Below are 15265 nucleotides of genomic sequence, written 5' to 3'. Positions count from 1 at the left end.
GTTGTGGCACTTTAGTTGTTCATTGATTTCTTCTTATATATGCCTTGGTTGGGGGGGCTCCAGCTGACCCCTGGGTAAGTAAGCGACCTTGGGCTCCAGCCAGCGACCATGGAGTCATGTTGATGATCCCACACTCAAGCCAGTGACCCTGTGCTCATGCTGGTGACCTCAGGGTTCCAATCCTGGGTCCTCAGCATTCCAGGTCAACGTTGTATCCACTGCGCTACCACCAGTCAGGTTGAAATCATTTCATTTTTATAAGAAGAGTAAATATATGGATTGACAGTATGCTAAAAATTAAATCAAGAAAAATTCAGGCCGAAACCATGTCCCTTTCCATGTCTGCAAAAGGCAGCAGTCTGCAAATTCTCCTAGCCTGAGCTGTCCAATACAGTGGCCAATAACTACATGTGGCTCTTTAAAATTAAAGCGAAATGAAATAAAGGATTTGATTCCTCAGTTGCCCCAGCCACATACAAAGTCCTTAGTAACCACATGTGACAAGTGATGCTGCACTAGACAGCTCAGATTAAAGAACATTCCAAAAAATTCTACTGCACAGCATTGCACAGAGCAGATATGCCCATGGGGTGCTGACAGATATTTTTATCTTTTCTTTTCCCTTTTTAAATATTTTTAATTTTTTATTTATTTATTTTTTATTAAGTGGGAGGCAGGAAGGCAGAGAGAAAGACTCCTACATGCACCCTGACTGAGCTATAACCAGCAAGCCCCTTATCACGTGAGGTTCTGTCCATCTGGGGCCACTGCTCCGTTGCTCTACAACCTAGCTATTTTTTAGTGCCTGAGGCGAGGCCATGAAGCCATCCATTTTAGTGCTTGGGGCCAACTGCTTGAACCATTCGAATCATGGCTGAAGGAGAAGAGAGGAAGAGAGAGAAGGAGGAGGGAGAGGGGGAGAGAAGTAGATGGTCACTTGTCCTGTGTGCCCTGACTGGGAATCGAACCTGGGACTTCCACACACCAGACTGACACTCCACTGCTGAGCCAACTGGCCAGGGCCTTCTTTTCCCTTTTTAAACATCTTCAGTAAGGGTTGTAGGATAACAAAGGCAAAATGGAAATGCCTGGGCAGGAAAGAGGCTGACAGCCTGCAGAGCAAATGCCCCAAGTTCATCCTCACATCATCCTACCCTTCAACCAGTGCCCTGGTGACTCAGCCTGTTAAACCCACGTCTCAGTTTCTTCTGAATCCATCCTTTGAGAATCCAATGTGAAATCCCTGAACATTCTCCTTTGCAAAAACGCACACAAGTTTGCACAGTGTATGACAGGTTTCACCGACAACAATCTTCCCAAAGCCATTTCCATCATCCGTGGCCCCCGGGGCTAAGCACCCTGATTTGATGCTAATGATAGAATGGAGGCCCCCCGAGAGGTCTAACAACAGCCCCAAGGACACAAGTGATCCACTGGCAGGAGGGAGACCAGACCAGAACCCCAGTAAGACATAGTTCTCCTATATCACACCACAAAGGATACAAATTTTGTCAAGTTCACCAGCCCAATGGCTCCTTCAATGAGCCAAAAAATCCCAGGAGGTCTCTGACTTACCAGTTACATTCAGGGGGAACCAGCTTGGTCAGCTCTTCCAGAGATTTCTCTGACCTGTACTCCTGGCAGAAGCACATCAAACATGCTATTCAAAGGTGGAAATTCCACTGAGCTCCCATTATGCCCGGGTCACCCCAACCCGGGACCTCAGAAAATAAACAAATACACACCTGGATGAAGGCGACAGTGACCACGATCAGCACGGCCTAGGAAGCAAATGAGAAGGACGTTAACACCAGCTGCTCAATAAGAGAATGCGTCCATGGGAGGGGAGGGGAGGTCATTCATTGTCTTTTTTGATATATTTCCTTTTTTCTTGCAAAGTAAGTGTAGTGTGCACAAACTTAGAAAAGAGATAAGCCAAATAAAAAAAAGGCAGAAAAATCATGCCAAATCCTATCACCAGAGGTTCACATTTTGAGATACTCCTATAGACTTTTCTGCATAGACACACTTAAAACACAGGATCCTATAGAACAGACATATTTTTATAAACGGCCTTTTCACTCAACAACTATTGTAAACATCATTCCACATCAGAAATTGCGGATCTAACCTCAGCCTTTTAAACAGAAGCAGTGCCCTGGCTGGGTTCTCGGTTAGATCATTGTCCCGATATACCAATGTTGAGGGTTTGATCCCCAGTCAGGGCACATACAGAATTCAACTAATGAATCCACAAATGGGTAGAACAACAAGATTGATGTTTCTCTCTCTCTCTCTCAAATCAATCAATCAGAAAATTTCATAGTGTGCAATGAGGGTTTCCGTTTTAGTTTTTTGGGGGCTTTATGTTTGTTTGTTTGTTTATTTGTTTGTTTGTTTTTTGAGAGAGAGAGGCAGGAAGAGACAGACAGGTACATCGAGCTGCTCCTGTATGTGCCCTGACTGGGGAATCAAACCAGCAACTTCTATGCTCAGGGTGACACTTCAGCCAACTGAGCTATCTGGCCAGGGTTTAATCTTTTTTTAAAAAAAAGACAGAGAAAGGGCCCTGGCCAGTTGGCTCAGTGGTAGAGTGTCAGCCTGGCATACAGGAGTCCCAGGTTCGATTCCCGGCCAGGGCACACAGGAGAAGCGCCTATCTGCTTCTCCACCCCTCCCCCTCTCCTTCCTCTCTGTCTCTCTCTTCCCCTCCCGCAGCCGAGGCTCCACTGGAGCAAAGTTTGCCCGGGTGCTGAGGATGGCTCCATGGCCTCTGCCTCAGGCGCTAGAATGGCTCTGATTGCGGCAGAGCAACGCCCCAAGATGGGCAGAGCATCGCCCCCTGGTGGGCATGCCGGGTGGATCCCGGTCGGGCGCATGCGGGAGTCTGTCTGACTGCCTCCCCGTTTCCAGCTTCGGAAAAATACAAAAAGAAAAAATAAAAAAATAAAAAAATAAGCAAACAAAAAAAACATGCTGGATGAATAATTTATACAGAGTTCTGAGCTTGGAGAGTTTTTGGTGACTATATTTTGTCCACCCTTCACTTTATCTCAGCCAAAAGGCTGAGCAGCAATTGTCCAGCCTTCATCTGTGTTGATTAAAAGGTTGTGTGGTTTTGTATAAATGTTTATCATGGGAAATGGAACTATATCAATTAAGAAATAAACACTTGTAGCTTTAAAAAAAAGTAAAATAAAAGACAGAGAAAGGAAGGGGGAGAAAGAGGGGAGGGGGAAGAAAGCATTCATTTATTGTTCCACTCAGTCGTACATTCATTGGTTGCTTCTCATGTGCCCTGACAGGGATTGAACCCGCAACCTTTTTGTTTCCAGACGCTCTTGACTGACTGAGCTAACTAGGCAGGGCCTGGAATGAGTTTGTTTTTGCATTTTAAAAGAGTACTTGACAGATAGAAGGAAGCCGGAACGATATCCAACAAAAGGTGTTCGGGTAGAAGCCAGGCATAAAAGGTCGCATATTGTGTGATTCCATTTATATAAAATAGCCAGAACTGGTAAATCCAGAGACAGAAAGCAGACTGGTGGTTGCCAGGGGCCAAAGAGGGGAAATGAGGAACAACTGTTTAATGTTAGGGGGTTTCCTTTTAGGGCAATGAAAATGTTTTAGAACTATCTAGAGGTGGTGTTCGTACAACATTGTGAATGGACTAATGCCATTGAATTGCTCACTTTAAAATGATTGATTTTTTTATTAAGTGATTTTTCACCTGAGCTCAGGGGTTCTTACTCGGTAATGGATTACAATTACTCTTTGTATGGTGCGCACAGCTAGGATTGAGCAATTCCATCCCAGGTCATCAGAGAGAAGAATTCATTGCCAACAGTGTTCCCAACAGCAAAGAACAGATGCCACCTGTTATCCACCAAGAGAGCGATGGCCAAATAAACCAGGACACCTCCATATGGAGGCAGAGAAGGGTGTGGGTTTGCTTTCCTCTCTTTCTGCTGCATTTTCTACTTTTTTCTCTACAGCCAAACTCTTTTTTCTTGCATAATAAACGAGCAGATACTCAGCAAGCCCCCGGGCAGCCGGTGGCCGGAGCCTGGCGCTGCTCCCAGCGTGGCGCACTCACCATGGCGATACTGATGGCGTCCTCATACTTCTTCGTCAGGATGCTCACCAAGGCCGAGGCCAGAAGCAGCAGGATCAGGGGGTTCTTAAACTGGAAAATGAAAGCAGGGTGGGTGGATTCTTCTCTAGTCTCACACGGAGCCATGGCTTCTCACCGTGTAGCAGTATGTGTGACACAGTTCCGTACTCACAGCCAGGCTCCCAAGCCGACAACTACAGTGACCTAAGGGCTGGGGGAGAAAGACCACCACCGTCCAATGGTTCTCCTCTGTCTCAAATGCCCCGACTGCATTTTTATTGACATTGGCTTCCTGGAGGGGGGGGGGGGGGTCACACAGCAAACAGGTGACAGACCCAATGGGAAGAACAAACCATGTGCCACTAGTGCTGCCCTGGCCATGGATAATCAGACTCTTCCTGGCTCGTGGACCCCCTTCTAAGCCCACATGTCCAGGACAACAGGCAGAAGGGGGTTTGTTGAAACCTTAATGTGCAGCGGAACTGGTGATACACTGGAGAAACAGTAACAACAAAAACCACCAACATTTATTGAGCACACGTACCCGCTGTTATTCCTGCTTGATAAGTGAGCAACCTGAGGCTCTGAAAGAAACCGAATTTCCCAAGGATTCACTTAGGTCAGCTGATTCCCACCACTGTGCACTTAACTGCTATGCTCCCATCAGGGCCAACGTATAGAAAGGAGTGGGGTGGGGCCACTTTTATTAAGCAATTTAATATGTGCTGTTTTCTTCTTATGTAAAACTCAGAACAGCGTTTATTAGTCCCATTTTCTAGATGGGGAAAATTGAGGCTCAAGGAAGTTCAATAGCTTGCTCAAAGTCACAAGACTGGAAAGCGGGATTTGAACCCTGACAACCTGACTCTCATATCCCTTTGCCTCATGACTGCAGGGCAGGTAGAGTTCCTAACAGCGAGGTTCCTGAGATAGAGACATAAGTCTGCCTTGTGAACTGATGAGTTCCCAATTACTGGAGGAGAGTAACAAGGGAAACAACATTGGGCATGTGGCAGGTGCTCAGCGAATGCAAAGAATTAATAAAGGAATGCAGGCGGACTTGTATTCATCAAGAGGGTGAGTATGGAACACAGCCATTGGAGCTGCCTTCCAATCCTGAAAGGGTTCCCACAGATGGACCCCTGAACTGACAAGGTTAAGATGAATCAATGTGCTCCCCACTCTTAGAAAGTGAAGAGATTTTATTTCTGGAAATGTCCTGCTAGAGGCTGGCGGACAGGACTGCTTGGTGTGAGGTGTTGACAGGGCAGAGGCAGGAGGGAGGATGGCTGGGGGGGGGGGCTGGGGGACTGGGTCACAGTGGAAGAAGCAGGCAGGGCAGAGCTGAGGAGGCCCAGCTGTAGGAGGAAAATGTCCCATAGCCTGTGTGTCAGTCCTTCTCTGAACTACAACTTCCAGGAACCTCCACTGTCTCCTTCCAACAGTGGGGTTCCAGGAAGCTTCTGGGCTAGCCAGAGCCACCTGAACAACCAGAACACTATTTTGGTGCCAACGTAACTAATGAATGACAACCCCAGTATACTGAGAACCAACCAATGAGCAGAGTCGGGGACTGGAGGAGGGGGTAAGGACGCTGCAAGGAGTGCTGTGATTGGTCCCTGAACCAACCAACCAGGAAAGAAAGATTTAAACACTGAGCCAACAGGAAGCAGCTGAAGCCTGGGTAGTTGGGGCCAGAGACTGGAGAGGGAGGTATCAGGGATGGGAAAAGAGGTGTAGAAGCCCAGGAAGGAGAAACCAAGGCAATCCAAATGCCTGCAGATATCTGGGAAATTCTGCATGCTAACTGGGGCTTTCTGAACTGGTGCTGGCTAGGTGATGGGAATGTTAACTTCTAGACTGGAACTGGCAGCCATGTCTACTTCAGATTTCTCTTTCTTCTTCCCAGTGGCTTCCAGGCATTTGATTTGTGTGCCCTCCACTCAGTACCCTGCCTGCACCAATAGCAGCAGCTAAGAAGGGCAGGGGCCCTGGAGCCAGGTGGCTGGCTTCACTGCCCAGCATTGCCACTTACTGCTGTGTCACTTTGGGCTCCAGTTTCCAGATAAACAACAAGGCCCCAGTTAAATGTGAATTTCACATAAACAGAATTTTTTTTTCTTGTAGAAGGAGGTTCAGTGCAACATTTGGGACCTACTTATATTAAAAGTTGGCTTTTTTTTTTAATCTAACTAAATTTAACAGGACATTTTGTGTCTCTTGTTTGCTAAATTGGGCAATCCTACACAGCCAGGAGAAACATTTAAATTCCTTCATATTCACTGTCTTCATCTCAAAATGGGGATTAGGAGGAAGATAAAGTAAGTTAAGGTTTACTTATTTGTTTACGCAGTTAGCATGGTGCCCAGCAGGTGGAAAACCCTCTGTGAATGTAACAAGTACCATTCCTGATCATGGCTGCCTGGGTCTATAGTGGTGTACTCATGGCCGTCCTTCCTGCTGGCTAAGAGCAGCCTGAATGAAGGGGAGCCTTTTTAATCATTGTAGGACAGCTGCCCCACGCCCTGGGACTGGTCCAAGAACACCCTCAGTGAATATTTAAAGAATGAAAGACTGCCTGCCCTCCCAGATCACACATGCAGGGAATGACTCCCACGATCCTACCTGATCGAGATATTTCTTCCACCCGGGTTCCGAGTTGTCAGCAACAAACTCGTTCCAGCCATGGACCAGCCTGCGCTGTGTCACGGAGAACTCCGACAGCCCCTTCTCTAAGTCCACCTGGAGGGAGACAGTCAAGCACAAGCTCACTGGTGGGCCAGTGAATATCAAGGAGCCCTAGACATGGAATCCCCACCCTGGAAGCCAGCCATTCGCTGATGGCGAAGAAAATGGGCTGTCTGCAAAGGAGGGGACTTGTTCAGAGACCACAGCGCATAGGGTCAGAGAGAGAAGGAAAGCCCACAGTCTAATTCTTTTTCTTTTCTTTTCTTTTTTGTATTTTTCTGAAGCTGGAAACGGGGAGAGACAGTCAGACAGACTCCCGCATGCGCCCAACCGGGATCCACCCGGCATGCCCACCAGGGGGCGACGCTCTGCCCACCAGGGGGCGATGCTCTGCCCCTCCAGGGCGTCGCTCAGTTGCGACCAGAGCCACTCTAGCACCTGGGGCAGAGGCCAAGGAGCCATCCCCAGTGCTTGGGCCATCTTTGCTCCAATGAAGCCTCGGCTGCGGGAGGGAGGGGAAGAGAGAGACAAAGAGGAAGGAGAGGGGGAGGGGTGGAGAAGCAGATGGGCGCCTGTCCTGTGTGCCCTGGCCGGGAATCGAACCCGGGACTTCTGCACGCCAGGCCGATGCTCTACCATTGAGCCAACCGGCCAGGGCTTAATTCTTTTTCAATTAGACCACATTCCTGCCCTACAACTACAGCAGAAACAACAAAACAAAAAACCATCCTGGGCCTAAATTTCACAAAGTGTAGCTATCACATGGAAATGCAGAAACACATTTCCTTCTTGAAAAACACAGACCTTGGGAATATTAAAATGGTACAGTGACTATAAAAAAAAATACAGTATGAAGTTCCCCGAAAGTATTAAACTAGAACTGTTACACGAGCCAGCAGTTCCACCTGTGGGTAGAGAGATACCAAAAGAGTTGGAAGTGGCGCTCAAAGAGATACTTGCAGACAGCAGAAATGAGTTATTGTTCAGTGGGTAGAGAGTTCTGCGAAACGAAGAGTCTTGGACACTGGTTGCACAACAGTGTGAATGTATTCATCACTACTGAAATGTACATTTGCAAATACTTATTGTGGTAAATTTTATGTTGTGCATTTTGTCACAGTTAACAATAAAATGTAAAAAAAAAGCGACAGAAAAAAGGCCTGTCCCTGGAAACAGTGCTAGCTAAAATTATTATATTGTTCACACACTGTGCCAGTCACAACCTCAAGCTCTTTACACAAACTAACATTAAAATAGCCAGTTTGAGTCAATAATTTTGTAGGGAAACTTTGTTGTTCTGGTTGTAACAAAGGTAGCCCTGTTTTTACAAAGCTGACAAGACAGTTCTAGCAGGCAGTGGAGGCAACAGAGAAAACATAATTGATTTCTAGGTTCCTTTCAATAGAGGCAGAAAATCAAGCTCATTTTCTAGGCAGAGTAAAATGTCTAGGCAAGGAAAAAAGACTTTCTTCCCCTCTTCAAACACTAACAAGCAGGATTTGAATTTAAACAGACTTCTGAATTATTCTCAAGGAAAGACCGGCATGAAACACTGACATCCAACTTTCTTGAAATTGTGGCACGTGCCCTTTTATTAGTAGATTTTTATTGGGTTTCCCCAAGTGTGGTGGTTTATGAATACACACAAACACACATTATGTTTGCTCAAGTTTCTAGGCAAAGAAAATTAAAAACATAAAGCAAGCAGCATCCTTCAGCCTCAGAGGAGAACTTCATGGAATGGGGGTGGTTTTTTCTGCTTTTTTTGTGTTGTTTTTTTTGTTTGTTTGTTTTACACTGGCCAGGCATTCTAGATCACTTGAGAAACTTGTGAGAATTTGGTTTCCGTAATTGGCAACACCATGGATGATTAAAGATGAAGGGTGTGAATAGAGGGTGGTTAAGAGTTTGAGCTTTGGGCCCTGGCCAGTTGGCTCAGCGGTAGAGCGTTGGCCTGGCGTGTTGGGGACCCGGGTTCGATTCCCGGCCAGGGCACATAGGAGAAGCGCCCATTTGCTTCTCCACCCCCCCTCCTTCCTCTCTGTCTCTCTCTTCCCCTCCCGCAGCCGAGGCTCCATTGGAGCAAAGATGGCCCGGGCGCTGGGGATGGCTCCTTGGCCTCTGCCCCAGGCGCTAGAGTGGCTCTGGTCGCGGCAGAGCCACGCCCTGGAGGGGCAGAGCATTGCCCCCTGGTGGGCAGAGCTTCGCCCCTGGTGGGCGTGCCGGGTGGATCCCGGTCGGGCGCATGCGGGAGTCTGTCTGACTGTCTCTCCCCATTTCCAGCTTCAGAAAAATACAAAAAAATTAAATAAAAATAAAAAAAAGAGTTTGAGCTTTGATGTCAAAGCACGCGGATGACATCTCTGGCTGTGCTACTGTGTAGACTGGTGGGTTATAGCTTCTCTGTGTCTCTGTTATAGAGAGACATGCAATTGAGTGTTGGGGGGGCACCTGTGCTCTGGTAAGGGCCTCATGATGGTTAGCTCTGTTGACATCAACATTAATAATATTCCACATGGCAAATCCAAACGGTTCAGCTTCAATAGTATTCTTTGAACAATGATTATAGAAATTATTAGAGCACAGAATTCTAAAGCAGCTTTCAGGACTCTTTGTTCTTTTCTTCTTCACCTGAAAAACTTCCCCACAACTGGCATCAAATGCAAATTCAATTCTTACGTAAAATGCTTCGGCCAAATCCTCTCTGTGACATCTGCTCGCCTCCTTGGGTGGCAGAGCCACCACAGTCTTCTCTTTTTCGATGGCTTTCAACTCACATTCTTCATCAAACTGTGAAAAAAGCAGGGTCGCTGTTACACACGTTGAAGTTATGGACTGATGCGTCTTTTTAAACTATAACATACGCGTAGAAAGTGTGCATATCTTATATGTGCCAATCGAATTCTCACAGACTGATCCATACAACCAGCTTCCAAATCAAGAGACAGACATGTCCCGCCCCAGAAGTTCCTGCACGCTGCCTGACCACCTGGCCATCACGGTCCCTGTCACAATAGATTAGTTTCGCCAGGGTGTGAACTTTATGCAAATACTCGCATGTGGTTTTCTTTCACATCTGGCTTCTTTCATTCAATGCTGTTAGTCAGAGTCAGGCAGGGTGTTGCATGTAGCAATGGTTTGCTCATTTTCGTGGTGCCATAGTGTTCCTTTGAGTAAGCATAGCAATCCTTCCCCCCCTCATCCATGGTTTTGTTTATCCACGGTTTCAGTCACCCACAGTCAACTGTGGTTTGAAAATACTAAATAAAAAAGTACAGAAATAAACAATTTATGAGTTTTAAATTGCTTGCCATTCTGTGTAGGATGATGCAATATTGTGCTGACCCACCCCACCCACCTGGGACATGAATCATCCCTCTGTCCAGGGTGTCCACACTGTATACAATCCCCACCTGTTAGTCACTCATAGACGCCTTGGCTATCTGATCAGCTGCCACTGTATCATAGTACTTATGTTCAAGTAACCCTTATTTTACTTAATAATAGCCCCAAAACACAATAATAGTGATGCTGGCAATTAAGATATTACCAAAAAATAAAAGTCACCAACTGCTTTCTTTGAGTGAAAAGGTAAGTATGCACAGGAAAAAACATAGCATGCATAGGGTTCGGTTTTATCCTGGGTTTCAGGCATCCACGGGGGTCTTGGAATATATGCCCAGCTGATAAAGGTGGGCTACTGTATATCACAATTTATTTATCTGTTCTACTGTTGCTAGGCATTTGGGTGTTTCCAGTTGTTGGCTAACACTGATGCACCTGTTTTTAAAGAAACTTTATTTAACAGAACAGGAACTTGCAAAGCTGACTGAGCAGGGCCACGGGTTACATGATCAGTCAAGCATGCCGTGTACTGGAGAGAGTGCCCCCTGATGGCGACAGGTGGTATCACAGCCTGTTCTAAGAAAAAGGGAGTGGGGACCCAGTGGAGATCTGGGTGTCTGGCAGGTCATATGCAACCCCGGGAGGGCGTGTGCCTGGAGGACATGGCATAGAGGAGACCTCAGATTCAGGAAGATGTAAGTGTTTTGGCAATATTATTCTGTGTATTCCTACACTCAGGACATGATAATCATCTTTTCCTTTTCCACCAGGTTGTTGGATACTGGGAAGGAGGAAGAGGAGACAGGTATTGGCTAACCTCTTCCCTCTTCCTTCTGCTGGAACTGAGGTGGCAAATTCCCTTTTCCCTTCCTGCCAGCTGTCCCCCACCCACCTGACACACACACACACCCGCATGTACACACACAAACTCCCAAATACCTGGCTTGCTTGGAAATGCTCTGCTAAGCACGTCCATTCCTGGGCCGTGCTCCTCACTTGTGTCTGTGGCCAGGAAACCCAGCAGTGATGACACAGTTCATTCAACAGCTTTCCTTAAGTCACCATTATGGTCACTGTATAAGACTGACTTTTAAAAAAAATTGTGCCTCACAACGTGACACAAATGCTTCTTTTGTTCTCAAGAGCTAGTTCCGCCTTGGTCTTGCCATTTTTTTCTGACCATGGCCGCACCTGATTCACTTTACACAGAGTATCCTGAGTGACCGTGGATAATGTAAATCCAGTTCTCTCTCTTCCTCCCCCTGCCTCTCTCTCTCTCTCTGTCTCTGTCTGTCTGTCTGTCTCTCTCTCTCTCACACACACACACACCACACCATACTTGAAACACTTTGAGACATTCCAGTTGCTCTCAGGAGGAAAACCCAACAGTCTCCAATATGGCTTCAGCAGACCCCACGTCATGTCCACCCTCTCTGGCCTCCTTTACAGAATCCTGGTCTTGCTCGGGGCAGCAGCAAAGCTAGCTAAAAGCCTGCTTCCTAGGCCCATGAGACACAATGCTGCCCATTGGAGAAGTCCTGTGTCCCCCAGGAATGGGCCTCTCTAGTGGCCCTGAGGAGTCCCAGTGTGATTTTGCCCCCATTTCCCCCCATGAGACTCTGGCAATGCCTGGACACATGTTCGGTGCTACTGACACCTGGTGGGTAGAGGACAGATAAGCTGCAAGTGCCCCACAATGCACAGGACAGCCCCAAACAAAGAATGATCTGGAACAAAATATCAGCAGTACGAAGGGTGAGAAACCCTGCTTTTGAGATAGGTGGACTATTCTGTCTTGAGCTTTTCCCTGACCAGTTAGTCAACCTGTTGTACTCTCTCAGCATCCTGGACTCCTCTTTGATGTCACCTACACACAATCACCAGAAAGTGATTACCACCTAGATGCCTTTACCCACTCACAATGTAGCCACTCCAGAAGAGGAACCAGTGTTGGGTACCCAGGGGCTGCTACTGGAGCATTTGTCATTCAGAGCTCAGACACCAGTGGAAATGCACACGCAGTTAGTTCCATTGGACATGTGACTGGCTACATGCTCTCAGTCACAGTCTCAGTTTACCCAACTGCAATTTCCTCCTCTGCAAAATAGGGAGGATGACGTCCATCTCCACCTGGTCATACTTTTGTAGAATCAAGCAAATGCATGCATAGCAATGGCTTGATGCTGCCCAGACCTACTGTGAGCTCCCAGTAGATGACAGCTCAGCACCCGTGATGGGGACCAGGCCTTCAGTGCTTGGTTGGAAACATGGTGATGGTGACATTGCTTGGGTGGCTCAGCTATGTTTCGGAAACTCAAGAACAGGAAGCAGCAGAGTGCAACAAAAGGAGCCCAGAGGTTGGAATGGCAGAGACCAGGGTTCAAGTCCTGCTCTGTCACTAATCAGCCTGCAAGCAGGGATGATATAGTCTGTGTGCCTGGGTAGTTCTGAAGAATTAAAAAAAAGAACCCAACTCTGTAAATGCACCTCACATGTGGCAGGTGCATTGAATCAATATTCCTCAAGGGGCCAGTAGGGACCCAGGGGGTGTGGTCATCCCTGTAGAGATAGCTTCTCTCTATGACCTGGTCGTTCTGGGGACTGGTATTTCCTGAGTTTCTCTAAGATGTTAAGGATTCCACTGGGGTCTAGAAGATGCATAAATATTTGAATCCATGTGTTTTTAACAAATGCAGTAACTACAGGTAGAAAAATTGTGAATTATATTTTTAAAAATCCCCCTTGATTTGCATTTGACACTAATATCAAATAATTTCTCTATATTTTAACTCTTGAAAAAAGGTCCATCAACAGATAAGTTTTTTTTGAAGGTGGTTTATCCACACACTGAAATATTATTAAGCCTTAAAAGGGAAGGAAATTCTGACCCATGCGACAACACGGATGCGATCTAAGGGAAACAAGCTAGTCACAAAAGGACAAACCCTGTATGATTTCACTTAAATGAGGCATCTAGAATAAACAAACCCACAGACACAGAAAGTAGCATGGTGGCTACCAGGGGCCAGGGCGGGGGGAGGGGAGTTAATGTTTAACAGGGACAGAGTTTCAGTTAGGGACAATGAAAAAGTTCAGGATATGAACAGTGGCAATGGTGTCACAACAATGTGGCTGTACTTAACACTGCTGAGCTGTACACTTAAAATATGTTAAGATGGTAAATGTTATATACATATTTACCACTATTAAAAAAAATCCAGCCCTGGCCGGTTGGCTCAGCGGTAGAGCGTCGGCCTAGCGTGCGGAGGACCCGGGTTCGATTCCCGGCCAGGGCACACAGGAGAAGCGCCCATTTGCTTCTCCACCCCTCTGCCGCGCTTTCCTCTCTGTCTCTCTCTTCCCCTCCCGCAGCCAAGGCTCCATTGGAGCAAAGATGACCCGGGCACTGGGGATGGCTCTGTGGCCTCTGCCTCAGGCACTAGAGTGGCTCTGGTCGCAACATGGTGACGCCCAGGATGGGCAGAGCATCGCCCCCTGGTGGGCAGAGCGTCGCCCCTGGTGGGCGTGCCGGGTGGATCCCGGTCGGGCGCATGCGGGAGTCTGTCTGACTGTCTCTCCCTGTTTCCAGCTTCAGAAAAATGAAAAAAAAAAAAAAAAATCCAGAAAAAACAATAACAGAAATATCAAAGGACCCACTCCTCTGCCTTTGCCCGTCAAGACTAGCAGGAGTTCCCACCCTTTCTCAGGAACTCTGAAAGGTGCAGGCTTGTCTGCTCTGGGAGTCAGCCAAGTGGTGAAAGTGGGGGTGTGGCTTTGGGGGCGGGGCGTGGAGGAGACAGGCAGCAGGGATGCAGAGGGTCTGGCTGAGAAGAATCCATTCAGGCGGCTGACTCTGAGCCCCAAGTGGGAGGGCACTTGGCCTCCAATGTAGAAGCTCTACATACACACTCCCAGCTATGTGACCGAGAGAACTGAGAATAAGGACTCAAATATTTAAGACATGTCCGTGGATGTCCATAGCAGCACCATTCACAACAGCTCAAACGTTCAACAATGAGCGATAGATAAATAAAATGTGCTCTATCTGTACAGCAGGACACTACTCAGCCACAAGAAGGAATGAAGTGCTGAGGCAGGCTATGTTATGAGTTGGACTGTGTCCCCTCAAAAAACGTAACTTGCAGTCCTAACCCCTAGTGCCTGAGGAAGGGGGAATGGGGAGTGACTGCTAATGAATGTGAGGTTTACCTTTAGGGGTGACAAAAATGTTCGGGAACCCTCTATTGGCTGAGGAGACCCCTATCAGGGGGCAGAATCTGAGCCCTCTATTGGGGTTCCACTAGAAGCAGTAGTCACACAACATTATGAATGTCCTAGATGCCACTGAATTGTTTGCTTTAAAATGTTTAATTTTGCAGAAAACCTAATTAGACTCATAAACAGGGAGGAAATAGAAACAACTATCAAAAATCTCCCCAAAAATAAAAGTCCAGGACCAGATGGCTACACTAATGAACTATTAAACATTCAAAGAAGATTTGTACCTATCTTTCTCAAAGTCTTCCAAAAAATTGAAGAAGAGGTTAATACTCTCTAGCACATTTTATGAGACCAACATAACGCTGACATCAAAACCTGGCAAGGACAACACACAAAAAAAGAAAACTACAGACCAATATCTCTAATGAATACAGATGCAAAAATTTTAAACAAAATACTAGCAATCAAATATAATACATTAAAGAAATAATACATTGTGATCAAGTGGGGTGGGATTCATTCCAGAAGCACAAGAACGGTTCAACATATACAAATCAATCAATGTAATACATCACATCAACAAAACAAAGTTCAAAAATCATATGACCCTATCAATAGATGCAGGAAAGGCATCCAATAAGATACAACATCCCTTTATGTTTCAAACACACAATAAATGGGTATAGAAGGAAAGCACCTCAACATAATACAGGCCATATATGACAAACCATCAGCCAATATCATACTAACTGGGGAAAAACTGAAAGCTTTCCTCTAAAATCAGGAACAAGACAAGGATGCTCACTCTCCCCATTCTTATTCAACATAGTACTGGAAGTCTTAGCCATAGCAGTTAGGCAAGAGAAAGAAATAAAAGGCATCCATATAGGGAAAGAA

General features: G+C 46.5%; 1 protein-coding gene across 6 annotated transcripts in view; it reads right to left on the bottom strand.

Annotated features, from left to right (window-relative positions):
- Window positions 1–15265, bottom strand: part of ATP2C2 (ATPase secretory pathway Ca2+ transporting 2) — a 66407-nt gene that overhangs the window by 39094 nt on the left and 12048 nt on the right. For 4 of the 6 annotated variants that reach the window (XM_066348933.1, XM_066348932.1, XM_066348936.1 and 1 more), the window contains exons 2-7: window positions 11087–11149; window positions 9482–9592; window positions 6740–6856; window positions 4097–4186; window positions 1746–1781; window positions 1576–1637 (exon numbers count right to left, since the gene is read on the bottom strand). In XM_066348933.1, coding sequence (XP_066205030.1) covers window positions 1576–1637; window positions 1746–1781; window positions 4097–4186; window positions 6740–6856; window positions 9482–9592; window positions 11087–11149 — 479 coding nt within the window. The remainder of the gene's footprint in view (window positions 1–1575; window positions 1638–1745; window positions 1782–4096; window positions 4187–6739; window positions 6857–9481; window positions 9593–11086; window positions 11150–15265) is intronic. The other 2 variants (XM_066348934.1, XM_066348937.1) reach the window with 1 other exon arrangement.

This window comes from Saccopteryx leptura, chromosome 9 (genome assembly GCF_036850995.1).
Source record: "Saccopteryx leptura isolate mSacLep1 chromosome 9, mSacLep1_pri_phased_curated, whole genome shotgun sequence".
NCBI classification, from domain to species: Eukaryota; Metazoa; Chordata; class Mammalia; order Chiroptera; family Emballonuridae; genus Saccopteryx; species Saccopteryx leptura.
This window is presented reverse-complemented; position numbering and strand designations above follow the sequence as displayed.